The following is a 23,880-nucleotide window of genomic DNA, read 5'->3' on the forward strand; positions in this document are numbered from 1 at the left end:
CGTCTTGGGCTGACGGAGGGGGGGGGGGCGTTAGGTGTTTCTAGACCAAATATGTTCTTAGAAAGTAAAAAAAAAAAACTTTAAGGAAATGTAATAATTACGTTTTAAAAACATTTCCAAGAAAAATCTTTTTAATCACTGGAACTTGAATAGAATATTATGTTATTAGCTGGTGCAAATACTCAGTAAAACACTGGACAAAATTTGGTTCTCAAGAAATAATTGTGGTGTTTACCTGCCCCTCCTCATTAATTTTATTGCTAACAAATGAAGGTTTTTATTACTAGCAGAGATAATTACATATATAATACGTATGTATATGACAGATATATTGTACAAAAGACGGCGAGCTGGCAGAAACGTTAGCACTCCGGGCAAAATGCTTAGCAGTATTTCTTCTGCCGTTACGTTCTGAGTTCAAATTCCGCCGTGGTCGACAAATTAAGTACCAGTTACGCACTGGTGTCGATGTAATCGACTTAATCCCTTTATGTATTCTTGTTTGTCCCCTGTATGTTTAGCCTCTTGTGGGCAATAAAGAAATAAGATATATTGTACAAAACCACATTGGAAAACAAATCCAAAATCGAAGTAAACACAAACACGAGCAAAGAACGAAAAATAAGAGAAGAGGAAAAAGAGTAAGAAAGAGAAAAGCATCAATTGAACACCAATTCTGTCATTATTAAGCCATTCTTTTACATCTTGTTGCAAATCACTTAACTAAATCATCTTCTCATCATGATGAAGGCCTTTCAGTTTCACCTTTTCTATCTCTTGGACACCACTCACCATCTGTGCAAGTTTACTTGTTGTCTGTCAGGCTTGTGAAATATCCAGTGGAACTTGTCCTTTCAGTATTCTGTGATTACATCATTCACTCTACTCCATTCTCAAATTTATCTCATTTCAAATATGCTCTCGTAATGATATTCTGCTCAGCAATCCTTCCAAGGCCCTTTGCATCATAGCCATATTCCATTTGTAGTGTCTCACGTCTCACTAGCATATAAGAATAAATGTAGGACAATGTTACTGAAAATATTGGTACATATGGCAGTGTCTATCTTTCTTTTCAGCACATCCTTTATTGACATAAATGTCTTCTGTCATACCTTTATTCTCTGAAATTTCAGCATCTACTTTGGTGCATAATCAAATTATATGTGCATGCATTCCAAAAGCTTGAGGACTATTTTTGCAGTCAAAGCTGTTCAAGATTATTGTAGTTTTTGTATATCATTACTATAAACAGATCTGTCAACTTTCTTTTATTTCAGATTGAAGGAGACAGCTATGAGAACATTTTGAACCAATTCCTACCAAACATTGCTTGTCACAGCTGACTAAGTTGTGGAATGTAGTCAGGACATAAGAACAATTTAGAATCCTGCTATGAAATAAAACTTTAATTTAAACTGTGCATAAATGCTAATGAAACCAACGAAATACTCCAGACTGTTTATGGATTAACTTTTATAAGCAAACCTCTTAGCTCATAAAAGTTAATCCATAAGCACTGGCACCAAAGGTTCAAAGATGGTAGAGTGGAAGAGGAAGATAAGAGGTGTGGCAGAGAGACAGAACTTCATAAAATCTGAGGGGTTAGTTTCAAAATGAAGGCCATTACATATCAATAAAGATGAGTGTACAGTTTGGAGTTGGTGAGGCAACTGTACACAAATTATTCATGAAAGATCTGAATATGTAAATTTGTGCAAAGTTTGTTCCCAGCATGTCAGTGGCAAACACAAAGAAAGATGTGTTGGTGTTGAATAAAATCATAATTAACTAATCCTCCTGTATTTTCTTTTACCCAAAGCCAGGAACTTTTCAGCTTAAGACCTCAGTCAACAAATATGATTCTTAATTATCTTAAATTGCATTATTTTTATAAATGGAATCTAATTTGAATGATATTATGTTGGAATACAATGCATCAAAAAATTTATTAATTTTGATCTGAAATTTTCTCAATTTCAGTTGAAATTTGTATTTGAAAACAATTGGAATACTTCTGGCCAGACATTTTCTGCATTAAAAGCTGCCCTGCAGTTATCTGTATTAGCTGTCTTTATGTTGAAATAAGAATATTTTTATTGAATGGGTAAAACCCAGAATGAATCAGACTTGCAAAGTAAAGAATAACTGAAAGATGTTATGTAAAGCTTTATCAAATGCAATGAAATGGGCAAAGAAAAATGAACAACATGATCATTCTAAAAAACACTTCATTTTCATAACACCAAATCAATCTGTAACCAATACAATACATATAATAATTATTACCACAAAAGGTCAAAAAGCAAAAAAAAAAAACCGTCAAAATTTGGTTCTATTATATATCTTAGTAAATACATTTATGAATTGTTAATGCACTTGCATAAAAGAAAGATACACCAAAAGAATCACAGGGATGTAGTTTTTACCCCTGTATGAATACATTTGTGTTTAGTTAATGTACGTCCATCAATGAATGATTTACCACAGATATCACAGTGATATGGTCTTTCCCCTGTATGGATACGTATGTGCTTAGTTAATGTACTTCTATCTGTGTATGATTTACCACAGATATCACAGTGATATGGTTTTTCCCCTGTATGAGTACGTTTGTGTTTAGTTAATTTACTAGTATCAGTGAATGCTTTACCACAGATGTCACACTGATATGGTCTCTCCCCTGTATGAATACGTTTGTGTTTGGTTAATGTACTTCCATCAGTGAATGATTTACCACAGATATCACATCGATATGGTTTTTCCCCTGTATGAATACGCTCATGTACAGTTAGTCCTCTTCCACTGCTAAAGGAATTACCACAGATATCGCAGTGATAAGGTTTCTCCCTTGCATGTAAACGTTTGTGCTTAGTTACATCACTATTTTGGAAGAAAGATTTACCACAAATATCACACTGATAGGGTTTCTCTCCTGTATGAATACGTCTGTGAATTTTTAAATGACCTGTCTGTGAGAATGATTTACCACAGATATCACAGTCATATGGTTTCTCACCTGTATGAGTACGAATGTGAACAGTCAAATGAGCTCTTTGAGAGAATGACTGACCACAGATATTACAGTGATGGAGCTTTTCCCCTGAATGAATACGCTTGTGAACATTTAATTTATTTCCCCTTATGAATGCTTTACCACAAATATCACAGCGGTATGGCCTCTCTCCAGTATGAATACGTTTGTGAACAGTTAATGCACTTCTCTCAATGAATGATTTACCACAGATGTCACACTGATACGGTTTTTCGCCTGTATGAATACGTTTATGAACAGTTAATAAACTTGGATTAATGAATGATTTACCACAGATTTCACAGTGATATGGTTTCTCATTTGTATGAATGCGTCTCTTGTGTATCGATAAATGAGCTTCTTCTCTAAATGATTTACCACAGACGTCACACTGATATGGTTTCTCTCCTGCGTGAATGTGTTTGTGTCTGTTTAATCTATTTCCATCAGCAAATGATTTCAAGCAGATATCACATTGATAAGGCTTCTCCCCAGTATGAACATACATGTGACTATTTAAATGAACTTTCTGAAAGAATGATTTACCACAGATATCACAGTGATATGACTTCTCTCCTGTATGAGTGTATTTGTGTGTAGTTAAATTACATCTTTCAGAGAAAGATTTTCCACAAATATTACACTGATATGGTTTCTCTCCTGTGTGAATTCGAATGTGGCTAGTTAGGGCATCACTTTCAGGGAAGGATTTACCACAGATATCACAGTGATATGGCTTTTCTCCTGTATGAACTCGTATGTGTTTGGTTAAATATCTTCTAAAGGCAAATGATTTACCACAGTTTTCACATTTATATGGTTTTTCTCCAGTATGAATGTGTTTGTGAATAGTTAAAGTACGTATTAGAGAAAATGATTTACCACAGATATCACAGTTATGTGGTTTCTCTCCTGTGTGAATCTGTTTATGAATAGCAAGGCTGTCTTTTAGAGAGAATGTTTGTTCACAGAGATCACAAGGATATGATGATTTTCCTACATCCTCTGGCAATTCTGCAGGAAAATCCATTCTTCTGTAAATTTTGTTCTTAGAAAACAATATGAATGCTTTTATTGCTGTCTATATATTTCCGTGATGATCAAACCATTTGTATTGCAGTAGTGAATCCTTTGTGAATTTGTCCAAACTTAATGGAAACACAAAACCATCTTGTAAATCCTCCAGACAATGAAAGATAGAAATATCTTAGAGGAAATATTTCACAGTAATTTAATGATATATTTATAGGAATGAGGTTCTAATTCTTCTGTAAAATTACCTCTTTTTGTCTGACAGATATTGATGATATATCTTTAATGCCAATGTCTTTGATATTCTGAAATGATGGAGAAATACTGTGAGACATTGAAGATATCAAAAAGTAAAGATTCAACAGAGAAATTTTACTACAATAAACTTCATCCCAACAACATTACATTTGAATTTATTAAAGTTACAAGGAAGTTGTGTAAAGTTTACATATTTACAGTCTAGATCTACACTTTCAGATTATGTAATATTAAATATATTACAAATAAACAATAATTAGTATACAATTATATCTGGATTAATGTCTTCAGTCGTCACACCTTCTGGACTTCTTCAGATGCCTCTCATATCTAGTAATGTTCTCAGAATTTGAAACTGAACCCTTTATTAAATCCACAGGGGTACATTGTTCTCATTCCATTCTCCATATCAGGGATATTGCCATCATTAGTTATTCTACTACATGTGATGTACTAGTAGTATATTACACTTCTTATCATGATTTACCCAGGAATTGAACTTACTCCCACAACATAAACTATTACAATTAACAGTTGACAGTCTATGCTTATATTCATCATAACCAAAATTTACAGAAGAGCAGACAATAACATTCTTTAGAAAGATTCTTTGTCAGTATTGTGTAATCCCTTGTCATTCCTTACTAAACAGATCTGAGATCAAACACATTCCATCACAATACTGCCATTGTATATCAAGGGATACATCATCTAGTGTGTCCAAGCCCAACACCCTGCCAACCAATGTAAGTGGAATTTGAAAGAAATTTGAGTAATTTTTCAGATTAACACCCGCACGATCTTCACTAGGGGGTTAGGGTTAGGGAATTCCATCCGTAACCGTAACAGTCACCCTAACTCAAACCCTAACCCTAACACCGTAGTGAAGATCGTGCGGGTGTTAATCTGAAAAATTACCGAAATTTTGCTCCTATTTCAAGAAGCTCGAGTGACCACATAACTTCTACCCCAGTGACTCATTGCAGCTGTTTTATCCCCAATCAACCATAATTAACAGCTCTGTTATCAATTATAAAGTTTTTCATCGATGCTACGAGTTTTTTTTAACAGATCAAACAGCGACATCATGAACGAATAAAAAACATTCCCAAAAAAGAAAATATGTCTGAAGAAAGAAACCTAACTATTGGTAAATACATTCATACGAGCTAGAAACAATATCATACTGTTATCTGTTCTGAAAATTCTCTATAGGATGTAACCTCTTTACTTATGAACATAAACATAAACGACAGAAGCTGTATCATTGCAATCGATATTTGTGGCAAATTGCTCTCTGCAAGACATGGAGATAAAAGCTTTCACACTTATGTAATTACTGTATCTGAAGGAAATGCCTTTGCCCATTGTTATATGTTTTCACTTCATTATAATTTCCTTATCCGCCAAGTGAAACAGAATTTTATTATTTACAGACATTAAAACAAACGTTTATCAACTTACCGTTTTCAGATGTAAATAGTGAATCAATGATTTCACTAAAGTAAATATCTGGACTCTTAGAATGAGGTTTGCCAATGTTTAATCAACATTCAGCAGGTTCTACTTTAATTAACAATAAAACAGTAACTTATCAAAATGTACCAGTGAAGCGGACTTCGTGTCTCCAGCCGCACTTTCGATATCAAATATTACAAATTCAATGGTAGTGTCCCCTTGAAAATTCCGTGAGCTGATAAGGAATCGTTGAGTGTTTCTAGTGCAGATAGGATTTTTCGTAGGAAGAGAATACTAAAGCGACGTGCAATAATTACGTTTTAAAGTATTTTCTGCCTGATCCGAAACTCCGTTTTTTTTTTTTTCGAAATTCCTCTCCCCATTCCCTCAGAAAAAATATTTTCCACACAAATTTCTTTATAATCGTAATCTATGCCGTTTGAATGGTATTTGTATAAAATTTCACTAAAAGATATCCATTTTCCTGAAAGTTATGAAGGAAACAATTTGGATCGCCTCAATTTTCTGAAACTCATCTCCCCACCCCCTCGGAATAATTCTTTTCCCTAAATCCCTATATACTCTGAAAGCGCAGCATCTTAGCGATATTTGTTGAAAATTTCGTTACAAAGTATCCATTTCTCTGGAAGTTATGAGGCAACAAAGTCGGCGGGATGGGTACACATCTATAGTTATGCCGGATATTTATAGTTCGGTACTACTAAAGCAGCGCGGACCGTCCGCGCTAGCTAGTCGTAAGTGGTCGATCCTAACCCTAACCCTAAACACGTATTCATTTTCACACGCGGGATAGGGTTAGGATCGACCACTCAAGACGAGCTAGCGCGGACGCGCGACTGCGCGTTCGGGTCCGCGCTGCTTTAGTAGTACATAAACATTATTATACTCACTTGACCATTATCACTTGGGGTCGGCAACGGCGGGGTTACGTGTTATTAGTACACCTCACCTGTTATATTCTATATTTCCTCTACTTTCTTCTCCCGAATCGGTTTCTCTTTTTCCTCCTTCCTCTTCTAACGTAAATATATGCTTACCTGTTTTGGTTTTAACTTTCTATATGGCTTGTCTGTCTTCGCAGAATTTCATTTTTATTTTAATCTTTATTTATACTTCTTGTTTCCCCCTAATATAAAGCATGGTAGACTCACAATGTAAGAGTGCACCTTGATGCAAATCTGATGAAGTACCACTCTTATGTACATTCGACGGATATTTGTCCTCATCTTGTTTGTTGTTAACCCGTTTCGACTGATATACCCTCCAGCCTTCTTCAGGTGTCTTGGGGAAATTTCGAACCTGGGTTCTCATTCCTAAGGTATTTTTCGATGTTGTTGTTATTATCATTGTTCAGGTCACTGCTTGGAATCGAACTCGGATTCTTGGGGTTAGTAACCCGTGTCCTTAACCACTATGCCATATGCCCATGGGCATTAGAGCACAGGTTATATCAGCCGAAACGTTGTGTTAACAACAAAAAAAGATGAGGACAAATATCCGTTGAATCTAAATAATGTACATAATTCCTCATCTCTTAAATATAGAACTGCCACTCTAATGTTGAAAACAATGGGAAAAGCCTTTCAGGTAAAAAAAAAAAAAAAAGAAAGAAAATAAAAGAAAAATGAATTTTTTTCAAACTTCCTTCTTCCACTCAGTTTTGATGTTGGCTTATTTCTTTCTTTTTTGTTTTTGAAAATGATGGGAGAAGCCTTAAAATAAAAGTTTGGAAATCGGCAACTACCGTTACAGTTCTCCACTTCCTTTGTTTTCAAACAAAAAATGAAACAATTTACAAGCAATAAAGAAATTTTAAAACTTTCTAATTTACCATGTACCCTACCATAAATTCTAAAATTTCAACTTTTTTTTTTTTCTGATTTTTTTTTTTTTAATCATAGTTTTGAAACATGGACAGTCTGAATCGGCAATTTGTCTCTGTTTATAATTTTAAAATACTTTTCAAATGAAAAGACATGTGATTTTAAGAGAGGTTGAGCTGCTGTTTCTGACACATCCCATGACTACCTGTTACCTTCCACGTTTCATCACTCTTTGGGACATAGATTTCAAAAATAAAATTCGTTTTTCTCAAGAATATACCATTTCAGAGCCTTTCGGGGCTAAACACACACATATCCACGTATAGTTACATTTATATAGTGGATATATAAAGAGGTAAGAGGTTTATTCCCATGCAAGAAAGAATACAGGAGGAAACAAAAATGAACAACTACTCAATCATTCTAAAACATAATTCATTTTCAGTACACCAAATCATTGAATAATCAATACAATACATTAAAAAAATCATAGGGAAAGTGATTTGCCACAGATATCAATGTGGTATAGATTGTCTTTGGAATGAATACATTTGTTTTTAGTTAAATGACTATTTTGATAAAATGATTTACCACAGATATCATAGTAACATGTTTTTATTTCTGTATGAATGCATTCATGAGTAATTAACGCAGAGCAATGGGCCACAGATATTACAGTGATATGATTATTCCCCTGTATAAGTTTATGCTTAATTACATCACTGTTTGGGAAGATAGATTTACCACAAATACCACACTGATTGGGTTCCTTTCCAGTATCAATACATCTGTGAATAGTTACAAACGAGCGCTGAAATGTTCCTGGCTTTGGATAAAAGAAAATACAGAAGGATCAGCTATTAATATTTTATTCAACATTCACCTCTGATTCTGTTGTGTTGACACCCATAAGCGAAGAAGTAGGATCGCCCAAGACATATAAATAGAGGTAGTCTGGCCGTAGTAGGGGAGTTGAGTAGCCAACGAGGAGCAGTCGTGTAGCGGTTGAGCAGAGATCATCCGAAGGTGCTAGATAGCAGTAGCTTGAGACATAACAGATACACACATTTATTGCAGTGGTCTTTCAGTTTTTCTAAGTCCAGAAAAAGAACTCAGAAGGTGGGGCCTCCAACCAGGCCCTTTGCAACACCCTTAAAGCCTTTACAGCACCCCACCCTCATAAATGACATCTCAGAGAATGGTGTAACATTTCAGTAATATAACTTCTTTCCTGTGAGAGCGTAATTGTCTTTAGTTAAATAATACCTTTCATAGTCATTCACCACAGATATTACTGTAGTATGATTTCTCACCTGTATGAAAAAGTACGAGCCTAATCAAGCCAGAACAATTTACCATAGATACAACAGACTGGAACCTGGTACAGCTCCACAGTTTACCAGCTCTAGTCAAACTGTCCCACCCATGCTAGCATGGAATAAAGAACACCACATGATGATAACATTATACAGCTTCTGACCTGTATGAATACATTTTTGACCAGTTAATGTACTTCGATCTACAAAAATTTACCACAAACATTGTAATCACGATTTCTCTTTTGTATGAATGCATCTCAGCTGAATCAGTAAATGACTTTTTTCCATTGAATGATTTATCAAAGATATCAGTGATATGGTTTCTCGTTCGAATGATTCCGTTTATGAGCAGTTAACGAGCTCCTGTCAGTGAATGATCTACCACAGTTATCGCAGTAAAATGGTTTCTCTCCTGTATGAATGCGTCGCTTGTGTATTGTTAACTGACTTGTTCGACAGAATGATATACCACAGATATCACATGAATATGGCTTTTCACCTGTATGAATACGTCTGTGAACAGTTAATGAACTTCCGTCAGTGAATGATTTACCACAGATATCACAATGATATGGTTTCTCGCTTGTATGGATGCGTCTCTTGTGAACTGTTAACTGACTTGTTTGAGAGAATGATTTTCCACAGATATCACAGTGATATGGTTTTTCTCCAGAATGAATTCGTTTGTGAACAGTTAATGTGCTTCGATATGTAAATGATCTGCCACAGATATCACAATGATATAGTTTTTCTCCTGAATGAATACGTTTATGAAGAGTTAATGCACTTGCATAAGGGAATGATTTATCACAAGTATCGCAGTGATGTGGTTTTTTCCCTGTATGAATACGTTTGTGAACAGGTAATGTACTGCCATATGAGAAAGATTTACCACAGATATCACAGTGATATGGTTTTTCCCCTGTGTGACTACGTTTATGAACAGTTAATGCACTTGAATAAGTGAATGATTTACCACAGATATCACAGGGATGTGGTTTCTCTCTTGAATGAATGCGTCTCTTGTGTATCATTAATTCACTTGTTCCAGAGAATGTTTTACCACAAATATCACAGCGATATTGTTTTTCGCCTGAATGAATATATTTGTGAATATTTAATGCAGTTGCATAAGTGAACGTTTTATCACAGCTATCACACTGATATGGTTTTTCCCCTGTGTGAATACGTTTGTGAACAGTTAATCCACCTCTATCAATAAATGATTTACCACAGATATCACAGGGATATGGTTTCTCACCTGTATGAACGCGCCTCTTGTGTATTGTTAACTGGCTTGTCCGAGAGAATGATTTACCACAGATATCACAGTGATATGGTTTTTCCCCTGTATGAATACGTTTGTGAACAGTTAAAGTACTTCCATCTGTGAATGATTTACCACAGATATCACAGGGATATGGTTTCTCTCCTGTGTGAGTACGTTTGTGTTTAGTTAATTTACTAGCATCAGTGAATGATTTATCACAGATATCACAGGGATAGGGCTTCTCCCCAGTATGAATACGTTTGTGAGAAGTTACTGCACTTCCATCATAAAATGATTTACCACAGATATCACAGTGATATGGCTTCTCTCCTGTATGAATACGTCTGTGAGTATTTAAATGAACTCTTTGAAAGAATGATTTTCCACAGATATCACAGTGATATGACTTCTCTCCTGTATGAATATACTTATGTTTAGTCAAATTACCCCTTTCAGAGAATGACTCACCACAAATATTACACTGATATGGTTTCTCTCCTGTATGAATACGTATATGGTTGGTTAGGCTATTAGTCTGAGAGAATGATTTACCACAGATATCACAGTGATATGGCTTTTCACCTGTATGAGTACGTTTGTGACAGGCTAAGTGACCTCTTAGGGAAAAGGATTTACCACAAATATCACAGCTGTGAGGTTTCTCTCCAGTATGGAGATGTTTGTGAGTAATTAACGTACGTATTCGAGCAAATGATTTACCGCAGATATCACAGTTGTGTGGTTTCTCTCCTGTATGTATATGTTTATGTTCTGTTAAGTTAATTTTTACAGTGAATGATTTACCACAAATATCACAGCTGTGAGGTTTCTCTCCAGTATGGAGATGTTTGTGAGTAATTAACGTACATATTCGAGCGAATGATTTACCGCAGACATCACAGTTGTGTGGTTTCTCTCCTGTATGTATATGTTTATGTTCAGTTAAGTTCATTTTTACAGTGAACGATTTCCCACAGATATCACAATGATATCGTATCTCTGCTTTCTCTTCTTTGTCAATACATTTATGAGTAGCAAGGTTACCTTTCAGAGAGAATGACTTTTTACAGATATCACAGTGGTATGATGTTTCCTCTATCTCTTTTGACAATTCTTCAGGAAAATTCATCCTTGTATAATATTTTCTTTACTCACAACAATATATGGATACCTTTTACTATTTTTACTTTATTCCTGTGTTGATAAAAACTTTTCCATTGTAGTATTTCCACTAGCTTTTATTTCCGTATATCTCAGAAAAGGATTGCAATGTTGATAGTTTTTGCAAATTTAATTGGAACAAAATCATTTTGTACATATTCCAGGTAAAGAAGGAAAGAAATGTCACTCATAAGGAATAATTCTCATTTTTCTGTGAAACCTTTTCTAAGATCATAAAACATGATAGATATTGATGATATATCTTTAATGCCAATGGCATCTGGTATTCTGAAACGATAGAGAAACAGGGTAAGGTATTGGAGATAATTAAAAAATAGAGCTACAACAGTGAAATTTTCCTACAGTTCTATATTGATAAACTATAAACTTTTATCTCAATGACTGAATTTTAATTTTAAGTTGTTAAATTAAATCATACAAAATTGTGTGAAGCTTACATATTTACAGACTACATCCATACCTTTAGATTGTGTAACATTACCTATATCACAATAAAAAACAGTGAGTATACATTATATCTGGATATATATATATATATATATATATATATATATATATTATTTCTTTACTGCCGACAAGGGGCTACACACAGAGGGGACAAACAAGGACAGACAACCGGATTAAGTCGATTATATCCACCCCAGTGTGTAACTGGTACTTATTTAATCGACCCCTGAAAGGATGAAAGGCAAAGTCGACCTCAGCGGAATTTGAATTCAGAACGTAGCGGCAGACAAAATACCGCTAAGCATTTCACCCGGCGTGCTAACGTTTCTGCCAGCTCGTCGATGCATGTATGTGTATACACAGACTAACATATTCTGGGACTGAACTTCCACAAAATAAACAATTGATACCTAATTTATACTTATATTCACTATACCAGAATTTACAGAATAGTTGATAATAACATTTCTCTCTCCAGAAACATCCTTTGTCACTGTTGTGCTTGGTCATTCCTGACTAAGCAGACCTATGGTCAAATATTCCAGTAACAGTACTGCCATTGTACATCCAGGACTATATGATCCAGGGTGCCCCACCTCATGCCATTCTTAGAGGATTAGATGTAATATAAGAGGAATTTGGATCCTATTTCAAGATTAATATGGCTACATAGTTTTCACTGTAGTAGCTCGTTGTTTCTGTTTTGTCCTGAAATCAACTGTTTTGTCCTGAAATCAACCATGTTTCGTGGTCTGCTACCACAACAGCTCCTTTATAGGATCCAGTTAGCTCAAGACATCATCAGGAGGAACCACGTCCGGTTTCGGCCCCTACTCCTCTACCGTTTTGACGTCACTGATAACTGACCAGCTATGATCACCCAACCAGAACGACAGGCCTATATCAACAGAAACAACAAAGAAACATCCCAAGCGATGAAATTTTTCAGATACAGCAAATTTTTCTTTTTCTTTTGTCAGTGAACTGATCGAAGTTTCGAGCGATAAAAATTTTGACACGATATTACTAGTAAATGTTAATGAAACTGCCGGTCTTTGTGTGTCACTAAATAGCTAGCTGGCAATCATTCGTTATTGCCAGCAAACTTATGTCTTCCACGCTTCAATCGCTAAAATATTTGAATCACGACAAAAAGTCGTTCAATTTGTTTCTAATCATAGTTTCAAAGTGAATTTTCTGAAGGATATTTTACAGAAATAGAGATTAACATTTCAGTTTTGAAGTATTGTGTACGTAAAAGTCGGGACATGGAAACATTGCCGGAATTCCGCTTTACGCACGCCATATAACCCCACGTAACTCTTTTTTTTTTTTTTTGGAACTTTCAGAAAATTTTTGCAAATTTGTATTCTACACAGAGGAATTCACGGCGAAGGCAAAGAATACGCACACCACCCGTTCCAGGATCTACATAAGGATTATTATGTAGATCACAGGATCTACATAAGGAATTCCTCGGTGCATATTCCAGGCGGTTAGGGTTAAGCTGTAAATTGTTGGTGTAAGTGTTCTTTACCTCCGCCGGAATTCACATGACTGTGAAAAGAATTTTCTGAAAATTCAAAAAAATAAAGTTATGAGGCGTTATATGTCGCGCGTAAAGCAGAACTCTGCCAAAATATTTTCAGTTCAATCACGAAGGAAATATCTTTTAGTAATGACGCTATGAGTTTTCATATTTATATAATTACTGTATCTGAAAGTAATGTTTAAGATCGCCGTTTTCACTCCAATATAATTACCTTATCCTCCAAGTGAAACACAATTCTATTAGCTTACATTATTACAACATTAAAACAAACGTTTATCAACTTACCGTTTTCAGACACAAACAGTGAATCAATGTGTTATGTGTTTCTACCAAACTACTTAAGTAAATATCTGTTTGTTAAAATGAGATTTACCGTTGTTTAATCAACGTTAATCTACGCCAACGTTCTACTAAATCCTAATTACTTCGACAATAAAATACTCAATTATCACAATGAACAAGTGAAGCCGACCTCATGTCTCCAGCCGCACATTCGATATCAAATATTACAAACTCAATGGTGGTGTGTCTCCTGCAGAATAATATCATGACATTATTACTATGACTGACAATCGTTTGCAGCTATCACACTATTTCACGACAAGGAGGCAGAGACGCGCGCGCATACACACATACACACGAAGGATGCGCGATATATACAGGTTATATTAAAAATTAAAGTTTAGAAGTAATGTCGTAAGCGACGGAGTGCCAACAACAACATAAGCTTAAAGCTTATAGCGATCACCGTGCAATGACTAAAAAAATAGTTTTAATAATGGGGTGTATAAGGGGGTATTCACTTCTCTTCCTGTCTTTGATTTCACTACACCTTCTGAGCCCAACAGTTTATGCTGAATATAATCTATGGAATTTCTACATACTACTTTCCTGTCTCATAAGCATCACCCATTCCCTGATGTCAAAATGCTGTCTTCATTTTTACTTACCAAAACTTTGTTACTCTACCAGTAACTGATTCAATATATACAACCGATTGTTTCAGTTGTATATATTCCACATTCGTTGAGACCCACCTACATCCTGTGCATATTTATTGAGAGGTTGACAAGTATTTCACTTGTCGCAGACTTGATGATTGATTTCATCATTTATTGACATTTCATCATCATCATCATTTAACGTCCGCTTTCCATGCTAGCATGGGTTGGACGATTTGACTGGGGACTGGCGAACCAGATAGCTACACCAGACTTCAATCTGATCTGGCAGAGTTTCTACAGCTGGATGCCCTTCCTAACGCCAACCACTCTGAGAATGTAGTGGGTGCTTTTTACGTGCCACCAGCACGAGGGCCAGTCCGGCGGTACTGGCAACGGCCACGCTCAAATGGTGTTTTTTATGTGCCACCTGCACAGAAGTCAGTTCAATGTTTTGTTCACATGCCACCGGCACAAGTGCGAGGAAGGAGAAACTGGTAACAATCATGCTCAAATGGTGTTTTTTACGTGCCACCGGCATGGGAGCAAGACCACTGCTCTGGCAGTGATCCCAGTTGGATGATGCTGTTAGCACTCCACTGGCATTTTTAATTTCCAATATCGCCATATGACAAAACTTTGATCCTTGATATTGTTCAAATATTGGGATATTTGACAAGGATATAACCAGACTATTATGCCTGTTCGGACTTGATTGATATTAGAGAGAACTATATTAAAGTAAATACAAATACTTATTTTCTTGGTGTGGCTCCCGTGCAGGTGGCACGTAAATAACACCATTTGAGCATGGCTGTTGCCAGTACCGTGTGACTGGCCCTTGTGCCGGTGGCACGTAAAAACACCCACTACACTCTCGGAGTGGTTGGTGTTAGGAAGGGCATCCAGCTGTAGAAACTCTACCAGATCAGATTGGAGCCTGGTGTAGCCACCTGGTCCACCAGTCCTCAGTCAAATCGTCCAACCCATACTAGCATGGAAAGCGGACGTTAAATGATGATGATGATGATATGTACTCATACACCAGGTGAGGCTGCACACTATTCAGGTTAAGATATGATTCTTAAGTATCTTAAATTGCATTATTCTTACAAATAGATTTATTTTTAATCAGATTATATTGGAATAAAATGCATTTTAAGTTTTATCAATTTTGATCTGAATTTTTCTCAATTTCAGTTGAAATGTGAATTTAGAAAAAACTGGAATAGTTTAGATCTTTTTTTTTTCTCATTCAGATCTAACCTGGAGCTAAATGTATTCCCTCTATTAATATTTAAATAAGCATCATTTTAGACAATGTGCAAATCCCCAAATGAATAACATTGCAAAGTAAATGATAACCAATATTTGTTATGTAAAAAACTATCTTAAATGCAATGAAATGTGCAAACAAATATGAACAACAATGTGATCCTTCTAAAATACTATTTCTTTCCACAACCCCAAACCAATCAATAACCAATGCAATATCTTTAAGGAATCATTTATTACTACCACAAAATAACAGAAAAAGATCCATTCTGCATGTTAGATGAGTCAGGAAAAGCATTTCATTTCTATTTTCCAGGGACAAGGTTATCATATCTGTCTGCCCTACTTATGATTCTTTTTGAAGGCGTATTAGATGTACTATCATAAAGCCAGAAGTGGAGACGCCCTCATATCCCTGGCAACATTAGAGTGCTGATGTCTCTGTTCATTTGCCACCCACTTCACAAAGGGTATCTTTCAATGTTGATGAGTGATTTGCTACAGAAAATGATGCTTTTTAACAGATGTCATCGTGATGTAGTTTTTCTTCAGAATGAACACATGTATGTTTAGTTAATAAACTATTTTTGGAAAATGATTTGCCACAGATATCACAGTGATATGGTTTTTCTCCTGTATGAATGTATTTGTGACTACTTAAAGCAGTACTTAAAGAGAATGATATACCACAGATATTACACTGGTAAGGTTTTTCCCCTGTATGAATGCGGTAGTGTTTAGTCACATCACTATTTTGGGAGAAAGATTTACCACAAATATTACACTTATAGGGTCTATCTCCTGTATGAATACGTCTATGAATTGTTAAATGAGCTGTTTGAGAAAATGATTTATCACACATCTCACAATGATATGGTTTCTCGCCTGTATGAATACGTCTATGAACAGTTAAATGGCTTGTCTGAGAGAAGGATTTACCACAGATATCACAGTGGTATAGTTTTTCACCTGTATGAGTATATTTGTGTTTAGTTAAATGATATTTTTCAGAGAATGGTTTACCACAGATATCACAGCGATAAGGTTTTACTCCTGTATGGATACGTTTATGAACAGTTAACGCACTCGCATAAGCAAACAATTTACCACAGATATCGCAGTGATAAGGTTTCTCTCCTGTATGAATACGTCTATGAACAGTTAATGGACTTTGGTCAGTGAATGATTTACCACAGATATTACAGTGATATGTTTTCTCTTTTGTATGAATACGTCTTTTGTGCATTGTTAATTTAATGGTTGCAGAATATGATTTGCCACAGATATCACAGTGATATGGTTTGTCTCCTGAATGAATACGTTTGTGAGCAATTAATGCATTTTTATAAATAAACGCCTTACTACATACATCACAGTTATATGGTTTCTCCCCTGTATGAATACATTTATGAAGATTTAGTGGTCTTTGATCATTGAATGATTTACCACAGATATCACAATGATATTGTTTCTCTTTGGTATGAAAGCGTCTTTTGTGTAATGTTAATTGCTTTTTTAGAGAGAATGCTTTTCCACAAGCTTCACAGTAATATGGTATTTCTCCTGAATGAATACGCTTGTGGAAAGTTAGTTTACTTCCAGCAGGGAATGATTTTCCACAGATATCACAATCATATGGTTTTTCCTTTGTATCATTGTGTCTCTTAAGTATTGTTAATTCACGTGTTCTGGAAAATGATTTACCATAGATATGACAGTCATAAAGTTTTTCCCCTGCATGAATACGTTTGTGAACAGTTAATCCACTTCCATCAGTGAAAGATTCACCACAGATGTTGCACAAATAGGGTTTCTCTCCCGTATGCATGCATCTCCTGTGTATAGTTAATTGGCTTGTTTGAGTGAATGATTTACCACAGATATCACAGTGATAAGGCTTTTCCCCTGTATGAATACGTTTGTGAACGGCTACTCCTCTTCCATGAGAGAATGATTTACCACAGATATCACACTGATATAGTTTCCCTCCTGTGTGAGTATGTTTGTGTTTAGTCAAGGTACGTCCATCAATGAATGATTTACCACAGACTTCACAGGGATATGGCCTCTCTTCTGTATGAATACGTTTGTGAACAGTTAACTTACTTCCATCAGAGAATGACTTACTACAGATATCACAGTGATATGGTTTCTCTCCTGTATGAATACGCTTATGAGAAGTTACTGCACTTCCTTTATTGAAAGATTTACCACATATATCACATTGATATGGTTTCTCTCCTGTATGAATACGCATGTGAAAATTTAAATGTACTTTTTGAAAGAATGATTTTCCACAGATATCACAGTGATATGACTTCTCTCCTGTATGAATGTATTTGTGTTTAGTTAAATTTCCTGTTTCAGAGAATGATTCACCACAAATATTACACTTATATGGCTTCTCTCCTGTATGAATACGTATGTGTCGAGTTAGGCCATTTGTCTGAGAGAATGATTTACCACATACATCACAGCGATATGGTTTTTCGCCTGTATGGGTACGTATGTGATCAGCTAAGTGGCTTCTTAGAGAGAATGATTTACCACAGATATCACAGCTGTATGGTTTTTTACCAGTATGAATATGTTTATGAGTAATTAACGTACGTATTCGAGCAAATGATTTACCACAGATATCACAGTTGTGTGGTTTCTCTCCTGTATGTATATGTTTATGTTCAGTTAAGTAAATTTTTACATTGTATGATTTACCACAGATATCACAATGATACCGTTTCTCTGGTATCTTACTTGTATTAATACATTTATGAGTAGTAAGCTTGCTTTTCAGGGAGAATGACTTTTTACAGGTATCACAGTGGTATGATGATTCCCCCATCTCTTTTGGCATTTCTTCGTGGAAATTCATTGCTCTATAACATTTAATTTTCTCACGACAGTATATGGATACTTTTCATTTGTTTTTTTCCTTTCTTCTGCAATATTTCAATCGACTTTTATAGTTGTTGGTATTAGAAAAGGAGTGTAGTGCCCTTTTGCAAATTTAATTAGAATGCAAAATCATTTTGTACATATTCCAGCCAATGAAAGAAATATTTTTCAGTTTTCTGTATAACCATTTTCTTCAGTCTTTAAATGATGATAAACGTTGATGATATAGCCTTAATGCCAATACCATTTAGTATTCTGAAATGATAGAGAAATAGGGTAAGATATTGAAGATAATTAAAAAGCAGAACTCAGCAATCAACCTCTACATTTAATTTGTTATTTAAATTACATTATACAAAATTGACTGCAGTTTATATATTTACAGACTATATTTGCACCTTACATACATTACAATAAACATTGTAACATTTGGGTGAAAGAAAATACTCACTTAATTAGATTCACACACTTATTGCAGCAGTCCTTCAGTTTTTCGGAAGGTTGGGCCTCCAATCAGGCCTTTCATGATATCCTTAAAGCCAGGAACTTTTCAGCACCACTCATGTGTGTGTATAGATAGATACACATCCTAATTTACCTAAGGATTGAACTCACTCCTACAACATAAACTCTTACACTTAATCTGTGTCTATGTTCACTATACCAAAATTTTCTGAATAGTGGACAATAACATTTCTCTCTTTCTAGAAACATCTTTTGTCACTGTTACATAATCTCTGGTCTTTCATTCTTTACTAAGCAGACTTGTGATCATATACATTCCGTTCATAACACTGCCATTGTATATCAAAGAATACATTATCTAGAACGCCCGGTACACCCTGCCATCCTCTGTAAGATAATTAAGTTGAATTTGAGAGAAATTTGGCTCCTATTTCAAGAAGGCTGAGTGACCACATAGTCTCCACTATAGTGGCTCATTGTTGCTGTTCTCTCCCCAAATCAGCCGTAACTGAATAACTCTTTTAATCAACATAAACCAATAATCAACTGATGCTATGAGTTTCGAAATAGATCAAGGAAGAAGAAACATTATGGACGAAGAAAAGAAAGAAAAAAAGCATTAACGGAAAAGAAAATCTAACGACTAATAAATGCATTTACGTGGGGAAGGAGCAATGAGAGAGTTATCTGTTCTGAATATTCTTCGCAGGAAGTAGCCTCACTCCTCATGATCGTAATCAAAGAGAAGCCATTTTCACTGATATCTGAGATAAATAATTCCAGATGATTCCACAACTGTTTTTCGTAACTTCATTAAATTTTCAATGAGGGTTCCAGAGTTGTACCTTCGCCTTGAAGGACCATGTAAACTATTCGAGCAATACTATATATCGAACTAGGAACATTAACAAACGAAATATTTTACGCATGCTAATAGTAATTTCAGTTCATTTCTAGAACTGGCCGTGAAGTTAATTTTCTAAAGGATGCTTTGAAAAATACATATCAACATTTCGGTTTGAAAGTATCGTCGTGTACGTAAAAGCCAAGGCATAGAAATATTTTCTGCAAATTTATTATTATTTTCAGTTTAATATAATCACTGTATTCTTACGAAATATCTTTTCCCATTATAATATAATTACCTTATCCTCCAAGTGAAACCAATTTATTTTCTCCATGCATAAGGGTGTGAGCTCGCAGAACTGTTAGCACACCAGGCAAAATGCCGAGCGGCCTTTACATTCTGAGTTCAAATTCTGCCGAAGTCGACTTTGCTTTTCATCCTTTAGAAGTCGGTGAGATGAGTAGCAGGCTGACGAAATAAACCAATTCCCTCCGCAACAAAATTTCACTCCTTGCAACTATTGAAGAAAGGGTTATTTTCATACTTCGTTACAACATTAAAACAGACATTTATCAACTTACCGTTTTCAAATGTAAACAATCAATCAGTGTGTTATACATTTTCACCAAAGTAAATATCTGATTGTCAGAATGAGGTTAACCAATGTTTTATCAACTTTATTCTACACCAATATTGGAGGTGCTCCTGCTTTCTTCTTGTCACAATAAACGAGTGAAGCTGACATTATGTCTCCAGCCGTATTTTCGATATTAAATATTCTTTTCTGCTCTAGGCACAAGGCCCGAAATTTGTGGGGAGGGAGCCAGTCGATTAGATCGACTCCAGCAGCAACTGGTACTGAATTTATCGACCCCGAAAGGATGAAAGGCAAAGTCGACCACGGTGGAATTTGAACTCAAAACGAAAAGACAGACGACTTTCGATATTAAATATTACCTCAATGGTAGCATCTCCTTGGAGATTTCGCGATGTGACAAGGCGGTGCTCGGTGTTTCGAGCGGAGATTTGATCTATCTTCGAAATAAAATAACTAAACCAGATAAAATACATACGTTTTAAAAATATCAAATTGTTTTTGTTTTTTTTTAATCTTTAGAAAATAAGACAGTAGATAACAGACAAGACTTCCTTTTGTACCCCGCCCAAAAACACTCCTTTTTAATTTAATTTTTTTTTCGACACAAACCCCTCGTTTTCGGTTACGATTGAGAATGTGTGAAAGGAGAATGGCTGATTGATAGAAATGAGGGTAGAGGCAAATGCAGTGAACACCAGTGGAGGTGTGGTGAAGGGTGAATTTCTGTTTAGAGAAGAGAAGGTGAAGGATATAGGATTGGATGAAGGAGGTGACAGGTGGAGCACGTGGGAGGCAAGGGAATTTTAACCATGAAATTGAGAGAGTGAAGCTTGCTATAGTAAAAATGCACAATTATTTATTACTACCACTGAAAGTATAGCATTTCTGAAGGAAAGATTTGGGTGAGCTGAAACAATGAATGATAATGAGGTCATACGTTAAAACAAGAGAGAGACTCAATATAATTTAGCTGAAAGCCAAGAATCTATGCATCTGGTTGGACTAGCAGAAAGTGAAAAGAAAAAGCAGTAAACAGAGGGTGTATTTGAGTGACACTCAGGAAATGGGAAATAGGAAAACAGAAGAAAATGTCTTTTATGTTTTGGGTATTCGGTCTTCTGAAATATAGGGCAGACAAGGAAAGAAAAGAACAGAGAAGGCAAAATAGAGAGAGAGAAACATACACATAACCAACCATCATGTCAAGCTGGAATATGTATGTCCTTTATGTTTGACTTACTTTAGTCTATGGCCTGAAACTATGCTGGAGCACCCCACCTTCAAGGGTATAATTGAACAAATTAGCCCAGTGAGGAAAAATATTGTTCATGTTCACATGCTGATGGATGACCAGCAACTGATTATAAATCAATTAGCAAATCCCATGAGAGTTGAGAATATCCTGTACAAAGATCTTGATGACAGGTGTCCATTCAGTGGGTGCCAGGTCATCTGGCACCTGATGAAAAGCACACTAGGCTGATCACATTATGGGAAAACCGGATATTGTTTGAGGCAACAAAGCACACACCGGAAACATCCCTCCTCACCTGCTCAAAGGCCAAGGTTGTTTCATCTGCAGGGAAGGTGATGGCCTGCTTTTGGGGATGCAAAATGCACTGTTTGTTGACTACCTTCAAAAGGGCCACAGCATCAATGGAGAGTACGATACCAACTTGTTGAGGCAGTCACAAAAATTTCCAAGACCAAACACCTAGGAAAACTGACAAAAGGGGTCTTGTTTCATCAGGACAATGCTCCAGTACACAAGTCCTTGGTTTCAATGGTGTGATTGTGGTTTTGAACTTGATTACCCTCCCTATTCTGATTTGACCCAATCTAACTATCATGTTCCCCAACATAATAAAAACATCTGGCTGAGAACAAGTATCAGTGATGATGACATCACATCTGTAGACGTTTTTGACCAACAGGATAAAAGCTTTTTCATCAATAGGATTCTTGCACTGCAACACTGATGGAAGAAGTGAGTGAACTGCCAAGGGAACTATGTTGAAAAATAAACCTCATTTGGTAACATTCCAAAGGAGAATCTTGGTTAGCCTATGTACTTTACAGCCAACCCTTGCATATTTTCAGAACACACTGCTGATTAACTTACCTCAGTTACAGAAACTATCAACGATTTTGAACATTGCAAACAAACAATTTATTTAGCAGGTGCTCTGACCACTAACTACTTCTTTGTTCAGTTAGTAGCATGTCCTTGATTCCACAACTTCTGTGCACCAAATAGATCAGAGAGTAAACTGTATTGAATTCCTGCAAAGTAGGCACCACTGTTTCCATGATATTAGAATGCTGACTGCATTTCTCACTGTTTTATCACCTGTTTTCAACTCAGAGATCATTATGTGCAAAGGCATGTTTATTCACCGAAATTATTTCTTCAATCATAAATTTAATGTCTGTTTTCCTCATACTTGAATGGATTGGACAGATGCTTTTCCTGACAATACTTACCTGTGTTTCAAGTAAAAGATTTTTTTTTTTATCCCAGGTCTTTGAAATCACAGAGCAACCAATCAACAAAATGGTCTCTCACAGGCTTTCCACAGTTTGTCAACCAAATTCAAGCACAATGCATTAGTTGACCCTAGGAGAAAAAAAACTTACCCAAGGTACTGCATTCTAGGATGAAACCAAAATATATGTTTGTAAACTTCTTAACCACATATTCAGGCCTGCATCTGTGTTACTATGTTGGTCGAATTAGACATTGTATACACAAATACCTACTTTGAAACCTGCCATTACTTACTGATTGGATCCCTATGTAGTTTTTCAATTTTTATTGAGACCATCTACATCCTGACCATATTCATTTAGTGACATTTGAGTTGATTTTTTTAATTTACAGCATCACCATATGGCATAACCTTGATCCCTGATATGGTTTTAATATTGGGGCTATGACCCCCTGGTGGAAGTTGATAAATTATAGAGGGAATTCTATTAACAAGGTGAATACAAATACTTTAATTTCTTGAGTACCAACAGTGAAATGAGGTGTTTGAGAGACAGATTAACCATTGAAATCACAGTAATATACCTTCTCTCCTGAATGTATTTAATTAAACAATAAGCTTTTGCAGAATGACTTACTACACACATTACAGTGACATGGCATATCCTTTGTATGAAAACATGAGCCTAATTAGGTCAAAACTGTGAAAGAACAGTTTACAACATACATATTACATTATATGGGTTTTTTTCCCCTCTGAATGATTACATTTATGAATAATTTATGTATTTCTGTATGCAAACGGACTAACACAGATATAGTTTTTTCCCCACTGTTTGAAAATGTTTATAAGTAGTTAATGTACTTGAATAAGGGAAGGATTTATCACAATGATGTTGTTTTTTTCACAGTATGAATACGTTTGTGAACAGATAATGTACTTCTGTATGAGAATGGTTTACCACAGATATCACA

The 23,880-nt window shown here is 35.6% G+C and overlaps 3 protein-coding genes across 5 annotated transcripts; all 3 read right to left on the reverse strand.

The window, feature by feature from the left end:
• Nucleotides 1-1,744: 1,744 nt before the first annotated feature.
• LOC128250687 (zinc finger protein 62 homolog) lies at nt 1,745-5,951 on the reverse strand. Its single transcript, XM_052976315.1, has 2 exons — nt 5,789-5,951; nt 1,745-4,371 (listed from the first exon to the last, which is right to left on the reverse strand). Exon 2 carries the CDS (start codon nt 4,062-4,064, stop codon nt 2,409-2,411), a length of 1,656 nt encoding a protein of 551 aa, XP_052832275.1. The 5' UTR covers nt 4,065-4,371; nt 5,789-5,951; the 3' UTR covers nt 1,745-2,408.
• A 1,796-nt stretch (nt 5,952-7,747) lies between these two features.
• On the reverse strand, nt 7,748-14,073 carry LOC106874605 (zinc finger protein 62). The gene is made up of 2 exons (XM_014922394.2): nt 13,682-14,073; nt 7,748-11,664 (listed from the first exon to the last, which is right to left on the reverse strand). Exon 2 carries the CDS (start codon nt 11,342-11,344, stop codon nt 9,254-9,256), a length of 2,091 nt encoding a protein of 696 aa, XP_014777880.2. The 5' UTR covers nt 11,345-11,664; nt 13,682-14,073; the 3' UTR covers nt 7,748-9,253.
• A 1,755-nt stretch (nt 14,074-15,828) lies between these two features.
• Nucleotides 15,829-20,960, reverse strand: LOC106874596 (zinc finger protein 91). 3 transcript variants are annotated; one of them, XM_052976258.1, is made up of 2 exons: nt 20,401-20,960; nt 15,829-18,762 (listed from the first exon to the last, which is right to left on the reverse strand). In XM_052976258.1, the coding sequence occupies exon 2, from the start codon at nt 18,482-18,484 to the stop codon at nt 16,130-16,132; it is 2,355 nt and encodes a 784-aa protein (XP_052832218.1). In that variant the 5' UTR covers nt 18,485-18,762; nt 20,401-20,960; the 3' UTR covers nt 15,829-16,129. The 3 variants fall into 3 exon arrangements, with proteins under 3 accessions (XP_052832218.1, XP_052832219.1, XP_052832220.1); XM_052976259.1 differs by having other exon boundaries at nt 20,118-20,960; XM_052976260.1 differs by having other exon boundaries at nt 18,959-20,960.
• Nucleotides 20,961-23,880: the final 2,920 nt, after the last annotated feature.

Source organism: Octopus bimaculoides, chromosome 24 (assembly GCF_001194135.2).
Source record: "Octopus bimaculoides isolate UCB-OBI-ISO-001 chromosome 24, ASM119413v2, whole genome shotgun sequence".
NCBI classification, from domain to species: domain Eukaryota; kingdom Metazoa; phylum Mollusca; class Cephalopoda; order Octopoda; family Octopodidae; genus Octopus; species Octopus bimaculoides.